Here is a 10,199-nt window from a genome sequence, read left to right as displayed (position 1 = left end):
TTAGTTAGGGAAGTAACACTCAGAAAACAATTAATAATACTAGCCAGTAAGTATTAAAATATTAATCTGGGTCTTGCAGGCCATGAGTGATACAGTAGTTAAAGGATCAGTGGTAGAGGTAAGGTTTAGTCTAGGATTTTAAGGACAGGTATGATTGAGGAATAGAGAGAAAATGAACATGTGTTTCAGGAAAGGTAAACCACAACAGCAGAGGCATGGAGATAGAAATAATAATATGACCAGCACCTTGCCTTTGATTTTAAAAATTAACTAACTTTTACATTAATTAAATGTAATGTAGCGCTACAGCCTGCCAGCCTCCTCTATTCATGGAATTCTCCAGGAAAGAATACTGGAGTGGGTAGCCATCCCTTCTCCAGGGGATCTTCCCAACCCAGAGATCAAACCCAGCTCTCCTGCATTGCAGGCAGACTCCTTACCATCTGAGCCACCAGAGGAGCTCAATTATAATTAATTAATCTTATCGAAGTATAGTTGATTCGCAATGTTTAAGGTGTACAGCAAAGTGATCCAGTTATACATATATTTTTCATATTTTTTCCATTATAGGTTATTATAAGATACTGAACATAAGTTCCCTTTGCTATACAGTAGTTCCTTATTGTTTATCATATAGTGTGTATCTTAATCCCAAATTCCAAATTTATCTGTCCCCTCTTTCTTCATTGGTAACCATAAATTTGTTTTCTACATTTGTGAGTCTATTCTGTTTTGTAAGTAAATTCATCTGTATAATTTTTTTAGATTCCATATATAAGTGATGTCACATGATATTTGTCTTTCTCTGTCTGGCTTACTTCACTTAGACACCTTGCCTTTGAATAATTCTTTGTAGGACTTTATGATTTAGTTGTCTTATGCAGGACTGTATCTTTCATGAGGGCAGGGCCCATGGCTGTTCCATTCACCAGAGTTAAAGGAAGACTCTATTGAGATACTGTAGTGGAAGTATACTGCCTGGAAGACAAGCCAGGTTATTGGGGAGTGGTTGGCAATCTCAAGGATTATATCTTGTGAGCACTTGCATAGATTGGGTTGGAGTGCAGTCAAATCTGAACACGATGAACTGAGACTTATCAGTGTGTAAGAAATAATAGTAACTTGGGTCAAGGATACGTTCTTAGAGGGAGAAAGTCCAGGAATAGAAAATATCTTATTTCTGTAAAGAATCTGCAATCTGGATGCGAAAGACCCACAAGAGAGGAAGGAAGGACCAGTGAAGCGAGCATTTCATGGGAGGGGGGGCAATCATTAGTGTCAACTGCCAAAAACATGGAGGTTAGAGGTCTTTAGGCTTGTTGGGAGAAGAGCAGTATCATCTTCAAAGGATGTAGGATGGTGGGGAAAAAAAATTGCCTCTAGAATAAAAAGAGGATGTTTAAAAGCTGTTATTATTTTTTTGATTTTTTTAATTAGAATAAATTAAATATGCTAGTACATAAAACATTCAAAAATAGAGATATTTAGAAACAGGGAAGAAAATAAATTATAACTGTCAGAAAGAGATGAGCATTGTATATATCCAGATATATTTCCTCTCTGTCTTATATAACTATCTTTAAATATAGTTGATATTATACTGAAAGCACAGATGTTGTCATGTTTTTCCACATGAGGAGTTTTCTGTATAAATTCAGATGCTTCATAAATGCACATTTTAGAGACTATGTAATAACCATCAAGGGGATATTTAGTAATTTATATAACCTATCCCCCTATTATTAGAAATTTGATTTTTTCTACTTTTTATTATTGTAAAAAATGGTGTTTTGAACATCTTTGTGAGGAAATCTTTTTCTACTTTAAATTTTTTCTTGAGGCTAAAAAAAGAAAAAAGAGAAAAAAGAAGAAAAAAAGAAAAGTAATAAAAATAATAGGTTTAATAATTAAAGATTATTAATTGGCTATCTAAAAACTTGGAAAATGAAGAAAATGTCAAAACAGAAAATAACATTTTTTGTAGTTGTCCTACTTAGAGATAACTACTGTGAAAATATTGATCTCATGCTCTGCCTGTTGATTCATTTATTAGTCTTTGAATGGAATCATTATCTACTATTTTATAATCATTGAAAGTTTAGTATCTTATTAATCCATCCTCATTTAATTAAATAATATGTTACCTCATAATTATTAATGTTTTTTGGCATTCCACAGTATCTAGTACCCATAAGTTAATTTATCATCCTTCTAATGATGGATATTTAAGTTATTTCTGATTTTTGCTATAGGTGGTGCAGTGGTAAAGAATCCTCCTACCAATGCAGAAGTCGCAGGAGATGCGATCCCTAGGTTGGGGAAATAACTGGGGGTAGGAAATAGTTACTTGCCCCAGTATTCTTGCCTGAAAAATTCCATGGACAGAAAAGCCTATTGGGCTGGGGTCGCAAAGAGTTAGACATGACTGAGCTACTAAACACACACACATACGAAATGTGCTATAACATATCTTTGTAGATAAATTTTTATTGACCTGTATGATTATTTTCTTACAATGCTGAGACATATTTAAAATATTTTATGCATATTATTGAATTTCTTTCTGGGAAGGTTGTGCTTATTTATACATCTATCAGCTGTATTTGAGAGTTTCTGTTTCTCCACACTCTCAGTTTCTCTGTGTGGTTATTAAAAACAAACAAACAGACAAACAACCTATACTAATTTGATAAGCAAAAAAGCTATTAAATTTACATTTTTTGCAGTCTAGTGAAGATTTCATACATTTATTGGTCATCAGTATAGCGTCTTTGATTGATATATTATTCATGACCTTTGTCATTTTCGTGGTCCCAGATGTATATTGCCAAGTTGTTTGCCAAAAGAGCTGATTACTTTATGCTCTAGGATACATTTTTCATTTTTGTGAATTGTCTTGAGTCTGTTTTTCATTTAAGGGATATTTTTTCATGTAGGGATATTCATTCATGTTTGAAGGTAGACTGAAAAGATCTGAAAATGTTGGAAGGGGAAGAAATTTAGGGAAATTATAGGTTCCAGAAGAAATATGAGTTGAAATGCAAGAAAACTGAGCCTCAAAAGAATGGAATGCAATGCAGATGGGGTGTTATTGCCACAGGAAATGTTATATGATGACTATTTTATTCCTTTCTTAGGTCATTACTAAGCTCTGTGAGCATAATCCTTTAATTAGTCATTTAAAAAAACAGAAATCACTGTTTGTTTTTGTTTCTGATCAGTGCCTCCAAGGCTAGGTGGAGAACGAAAGGAAAAAATGAACCAACAAAAGATATTGCTCATCCGGTTATTTAATTGTTAATTTTAATACAATGCCGTCAGAAAACCATATGGATAAGCATTTGACTGAAGTGACTTAGCAGTAGCAGTGGTTACAAGAACATCTTACGGAATCAAGTATATTTTGGATTTGTATTCTCTCTCTTCTTCATAATTATTCTGATTGCTTATTTGAGCCGGAAACTATGAAAAGAATATGTTGAGGAATAGAATTTAATGAATTTGCTCAATAAGTAAATGAATGAGTGAATCTATGGCATAGATTTAGTTGCACTTGGACATGAGCAAAGAGTCAGCAATCTAGTTTAATTGGGTGTTAGGAAATCATAATTATTTTAAGTTATGGTGATAAAGGATTATTTGAGGGATAAAATTTTTCGATAAACTTGAAATTTATGTAGGAAATGTCATGATGCACAATAATACATCTATGAATTAAAGATATTTTATAATTATAAGACAGTAGTGCAGCCTCATACTTTCTACTGTCACATTATAAAAAAATCAGTGAATCAATTGAAGAACTTGATGTTTATTAAAGATTTGGAAAAGATTTTTCTGTTTTTAGTAAACAGGTAAATTGTGATAAATGGTTTCATGAGAAAGTCTGTTTTTGCTCTTGGAAGTAGCTTCACGTGGTACAATGTTTGTTTGGTATGCCATTTCTTTGCTGGTAGCTTCTGCTGATGAATATTTTATAATTTTCTCTTGTAGAAATTTAGGAGGACTTCCCTGGTGGCACAGTAGTAAAGAATCCACCTGCCAATGCAGGAGACTTGGGTTCAGTCCCTGGGTCGGGAAGATCTCCTGGAGAAGGAAATGGCAACCCACTGCAATATTCTTGCCTGGAAAATCCCATGGACAGAGGAGCCTTGCAGGCTATAGTCCGTGGGTTCGCAAAAGACTCAGACATGACTTAGAGACTAAACAACATCAGCAGCAGAAATTTAGGAAGGGGATTTAAGGGATTATTAATCTTCATCTGAATGTGTGAGTATGAGCATTGAGAGTGACTGGGAGGGAAGAAGTCTGGGGCCTGTTTCGATGTATGAGGTTTCTTGGAACTTCTTCTGGGATGATGATAATGATTCATTGCTTTGGAGCGCTTGCTTCCTTTTGTGGTTCTAGTTCCTCTCTTTGAGGGCGACCCTGCTTATCTTCCAAGGCCTGGGGAGCTGATATTTGCTGTGCACCAGTAGGATCCTCATCAGGCAGAAACTCCCTGATGTACTTTTGTAGTGCTTGTCTGTCAATAAAAAAGACAAGACCATCTGAGCTGTCATTGGTGAGGGATGCACTCGACTGGTTTCTGTGGATCTCTGGGCTTGCTACACTGGCTGTCTGAGCTTGATTTTGATGCTCCCCTTGGGTTACGTTTGTTTGCTGCAGCATCTTCTCCTGCAGGGCCTCGTACAGGGGACTAGAGTGTTCTGCACCTCTCTCCACCAAACAGAGTTCTTGGTCTTTCTGCATCCTCTCTTCAAGGCCTGACTCAGAGACTGAAGGATCATGTTCTTTTGTAGAGAGACTTTGTTCTCCTGCCAGCTGTTGGGGGCTTTCAGTCTCCTCCTCCAGTGTTGCAGGGCATGTCTTTTGGGAGACTGCATTGTTCTCATCCAGACTTTTTACTAAATCCTCCTGGGCTTCTAGGGCTCCATCTTCCTCTTTTTTGGTACTTGGGCTCTGGTCCTTTAGCTCTTTTCTACTGTCTTTCTTTGTAGGGAGTTGCCTTACGGAAAGCTGTTTGGTGATGCCTGCATTTGGGGCACCTGGGATCCCTGGCTCCAGGGACTTTGTGTTTTCATCTCTCACTATGAACACCTGCGTGTCGGAGTGTCCCCTGGGCTCCACAGCTGGGCCTCGGCCTGTTGTCGCTGAGCCCTGACCCTCGTGCTCCTGTGCATGTTCCTCTGTGACCTGCTCATCCTCTCCTCTGACTGCCAGCACTGCTGCCTCCTGAACTCTCTTTTCCTCACTCAGTGCTAAGTGTTTCTGAGTTTCTGGGTTATTACTGTCACTTCCTTGCACAGACCCTCTGAATGGGTTTGTTTGACTTTGGGAATCCCCTTGCACAAACAGATCACTTGTCTCTGAGTTGCTGTCACCATCCTCTGCAGTCAGGCTGTTGGGGGTTTCAGGAGACCTCTCATCATTCTGTGTGGCCACTGGCTCAGAACCTTCCCCCTGGTAGCCGTCATCTTCCTTGACCAACTTGTCATGAATTTTGGTGGTCATCTTATTTTTTTCTCCAGATTGGTTCTCAAGTGTTGTCAACTCCCATATTCTTTCTCTTGTTCCTGGTGTCCCTTCTGCTTCAGGGGCATTTTTACTGTTCACAAGTGCTTCTGCTGTGCCTTCCTCAGCATGTCTTGCCTCTTCTCCTGGGCTGATGGCTCCTTCACTTTCGGAATCTTTCTGTTCTCCTCCTTCTGAGTTTAACTCATGTGTCTCAGAATCTTCTCCAGCATTCTTTTCTTTTGATGATTCCTGGAGTTCATGATACTTCTTATCTTCTGTTGGCTCTTCCAGAGCTGGTGGCTGAGTTTTTTCCTCAATTTGTTTCTGCCCTACTGTTTGATGGACCTCTGGACCTCTTACACCCTTCCTTTCAACTCTAACCATGGGTGTTTCTGAAACATTTCTGTTCTCACCTTGGACTGACAAGTCCCTTGTTTCATATTCTTTTTCTTGTATGGGTGGTTCTGGAGTCTCAGCTGTTCTACTTTCATCCTTGGCAGCAGCTGATTTCTGTGTCTGAGATGGTTTCCGAGCAGCAGCTTGTTTTGGCAGGTCGACATGTTCTGAACTGGGCTCATCTTTTCCCTGTACTGATGGTTCTTGTGATTTAGGGTGTCCCTTAACACCCTTCTCTCCTGCAACTTCCTGATCCTCAGATGATCCACCAGGCCTCTGTGTGGTTTCTTCCAGTGGAGAATGCAGGATTCCCAAGCTCCCTTCCTGTTCTCCAAACCGTCCTCCTGTCTCAGTGCCACTTTGTTTCCTGGCTAGTATATCTCCCTTCTGGAGAATCTCCTTATTCTGTCCCTCCCCCTTTGTGTGACTGCTGATCTGTTCTGATCCTGCCATTGGCTTACTTGTCTCACGTTGGGTTCTACTGTCACCTGTTGCTGATACATCTTGGTCCACTTTCTGGCTCTGTTCATCTCCTTTCAGATGTTGGTTCTTAGAGTCACTGTGTTCAGACGTTTCTACTGGTAGTTTGTGAGCTGTGGTATGTCCCTGTGGGTCCACCCTATTGTGTTCAACTGCTCTCTCTTCGAGGCTGAGATGAGTTGATGATGCCGTTCCTGAAGGAAGCACCACTTTGTCTTGAGTTTGTGAAGTTCCTTCTGTCCACTGGTCAGTTTCATTCGTCACCTGAAGACCCATATCATGTGGCATCCCCTCTGGTTTAGATACTTGTCTTGGTTCTGAGTTTAGTAATGACTGTGTGTCAAGGTAACAGACATTCAAAAAGCTGAAGATTGCAAGAACAAATTCATCAAAGCTGATGGCGCCATTACTGTCGATATTCAGAAGATTCAAGTTTCTCTCCACAGCGTGGATGGCACATGGCTGCATGGAAACACAGTGAAAAATCAGCCTATTTATATGTGGTCAAGTGCCCTGAGTGTCTGCATATTTTCCAAGAACCCTCTGTTTTGATTCTATTCCTCATGAACTTGGGAAATTTTCTCCAAATGTGTGTGTGTGTGTGTGTGCTCAGTCATGTCTGATTCTTTGTAATGCCATGGACTGTAGCCAGGCTCCTTTGGAATTTTCTAGGCAAGAATACTGGAGTGAGGTGCCATTTCCTACTCCAGGGGATCTTTCTTACCCAGGGATGGAACCCACATTCCTTGTGTCTCCTGCATTGGCAGGTGGATTCTTTATCTCTAGCACCACCTGGGAAGACCCTCCCCAAAGAAGGTAAGACTGTGTTGATTCTGGTTACCATTTTTGATCAGAGAACTATCTTTAAGAAGGAGCATTCATATCAATTTTGAGTTGCATGTAGATGCATCTAAGCTCAGGACTCCTCTCAGATGCCTACTTTACAGAAGCAATAGTCCCAGTGATGAAAAGCTCATTTCCCCCTAGAATTAATGACCAAGCAATTGCACAGAGTAGGGAAATGAGATTGAAAAAAAATTTGTTCAAAAGTCAATGAGTACTGAGAGCTGGTAACCAAATGTAAAATGGGGAGGGATTACGTATGCCCATCTTGCTTGTATTTTGGAGAAATGGCAAATGGAGAAGAATTTCCATAGCTCCATGAGCACTTCACCTGAAAAATGTCCTCAAATTCGCTCTGGATGAGCTGTTTCAGCTCTGTGCAGGTCAGCGTCGCTGCATCCTCCCTGGCGTACTTGTGGAATGTCTCAATTACACAGAGGATGTCTCTCAGGAGCTGAGGCATCTTTACAAACTCAGGAGACTGTGAGAAAGAACAAACAAAGCTCACTTCCTAGGATAGATCTCTCAGGAAGGAGATACCAGATCTCCCTTCCTTCTGTCCCTCCCCCAGCTCCACTGACATCATTTATTCTATTCTTTATCTTAAAATTTGTGCCAGATAATGTGGTGAGATAGGATTTTTGCACAGATAAATATTAGAAGAGATACTTCTCCCTACCCTGCAGAAAATAGAGACACTCATGTGTTCAGGGAAAGCTTTATTGTAAAAGGAGAGTAGAAAAAGAACTCAAATGTAAGTACTAAAATGTACAAATGAAGCCAACAGAGTGGTACTAATCATTTCAGCATCATCTGAGTCTGGCCACCTGTTTTCCTCCGCCCTTGGCTCAATCTAGCTCCTCATTGTAGGAAAGTATAACTTTTAAGTTAGGAAAAACTTCCAGAGGAAAGAGAAGTAACACAGAAAATCAGCCTCCATTTATGCAGGCCAAGCAACATGTTTTTACCAAGATGAGGCTCCATGAATTCACTGGTAAAACAGAGTCTCAACCCCTTAGTCATTATCCATCATTTAAATGACCCTATATTTTAATATAGGTCTGAGTCCTGTGTCTTATTGAATTGTATTCATACCTATGTCATACAAATAGTTTATAGGTTTTTAAAATGAAATTTTATTATTATTATTAATAATTTAATTATTATTATTAATAATCATCAACCTAGAGTTAAGAGTGTATTTTTTCTAAAATTCTCATACATTCTCATACAATCTCACACAAGAATAGCAGCCGAGATTCTAAATATGGTCAAGCAGATAGTCTCTGAGACTTACCTTGTTCTCGAGTGAGAGCAAGTGGAATGTGGGGCAGCGGCTGTGAGCTGACAGGAGGTGCTCAAACCTTTTATTGAGTCTCTAATTGCACAGTTAGGAAGGAGACAGCCTCTGGGTCTAAAGCCCTGATTCATCACCACCAAACCCAGTCTTCCCTCCTTCTCTACTCTCGGATTGTTTTATTTTTATTTTCTTCTTTAGGCACCTTCAGTTAAGTAATGGTTTTAGACTCATCTGAAGGAAGGGGAAAGGGTATTATCTTGTTTCATTTATTGACTTTTGCAGGTTATAGTTTTGGGGAATCTTTGAGGTGGTTGTTGGCTATTTTTCTTAACCTAAAGACACAATTACATTTCTGTTTGACAAATCACAGGACTGGCAGGGACCTCAGAAGTCATGATTCCTCTTTCTGCCCACAGGATGGACTGTATTTGACCTAGCCTGGACATATGAGTGTCAATCATGTGTTTAAAAATAGAGGCTCCAGTTCAGCATATGACAAAAGTGGAGATACCAGTTGAATTAGCTGTTTCTATGTTCTGCTCTCCTTGCCCAAAGGCAGCATTAGAAAAAAATCTGAGTGTGCAGAATTTTGCTTACCTAAGATGTGCTATTTTAAAAATGTGATTGATATCTACTCTTTAAAGGCACTTTTACAATCCAAGGAACTTAGAAATGAGCATCCATATTACTGTGTTCTTTGTGTTAAAGGGAAAGGGAGACAGAAACCATCAAGCTGAGGACAGGTAGGAAACAGCCTAAGATGCTAAGCTGGCAAATTTGGGATTACCTCCTAGATCTGCATCCCTCTTAGTGGAAACTACTTAATTAACAGGAGAATTGGGTTCAGCTTTTTTGATACTTAGAATAGAGGATGTTTTAAAAATTCTTTTCTGCTTGCAAAAGGTTTTTAGAAATAGATTCATGTAAACAAGTGTAAAGGACAAAGACCAAGATAATGGAAAGGTGGAGATAGAGATAATTATAAGAGAAGATTGAGGCTAAGGCAAGCATTGATATTGAGCAAAACCTTGTTCTGATTTTCTTGATAAACAAGACAAGTACAAGGGAGAATGTTAAACATAAACATGGCAAGGATGTTGGGGTGAAAAAAATCCACGCTGATAGTTTCTACCTATAAGAAGTATTTCTTAGCATTCTCCCCTAAAAGGGAGAAGAATTCTACTGAGAACTGGGATATCATGCAAAGGTCATCTTAATTCTGATCCGTCAGAATCCCCTGAGTACCAACGCTTTCTCAGACACTCTGCCAGCCACTGGGGTATTTTAAATTGAGTAAGTTTTATCTCCCTGTCCTGGAGTTCACGAGCCAGCCTCATGAAAAAGGATTCAAGGAAACAGTATGTTCAAGGCTGGATTGAAGACTTGGGGGAGGAAGTAGAACTGTTTTGAAATTTTTGAAGAATTTTCATAGGGATGAGAAATGGGGAGGGACAGAAAGGAACTAATGTTTACTGAACACTTACGACCTGTCAGGTGCTTACATGGGCTGTCTTACGTAATCCTCATTGTCCTTTTGGTAGTCATTATCCTCTTTTAACAGATAAGGAAGTTAAACTCTTAGTTGTTAAGTAACTTGCGTATGGTCACGTACCAAGTAAATTGCAAAGCCTGAATCAGAGTTGAAGCCCTTCTCAACTAAATT

At 39.2% G+C, this 10,199-nt stretch overlaps 1 protein-coding gene across 1 annotated transcript; it reads right to left on the bottom strand.

The window, feature by feature from the left end:
* Positions 1–3,257: 3,257 nt before the first annotated feature.
* Positions 3,258–7,717, bottom strand: TCHHL1 (trichohyalin like 1). The gene is made up of 2 exons (XM_027538342.1): positions 7,568–7,717; positions 3,258–6,855 (listed from the first exon to the last, which is right to left on the bottom strand). The coding sequence occupies exons 1-2, from the start codon at positions 7,697–7,699 to the stop codon at positions 4,369–4,371; spliced, it is 2,619 nt and encodes an 872-aa protein (XP_027394143.1). The 5' UTR covers positions 7,700–7,717; the 3' UTR covers positions 3,258–4,368.
* Between the last annotated feature and the right edge of the window lie 2,482 nt (positions 7,718–10,199).

Source organism: Bos indicus x Bos taurus, chromosome 3 (assembly GCF_003369695.1).
Source record: "Bos indicus x Bos taurus breed Angus x Brahman F1 hybrid chromosome 3, Bos_hybrid_MaternalHap_v2.0, whole genome shotgun sequence".
NCBI lineage: Eukaryota > Metazoa > Chordata > Mammalia > Artiodactyla > Bovidae > Bos > Bos indicus x Bos taurus.
This window is presented reverse-complemented; position numbering and strand designations above follow the sequence as displayed.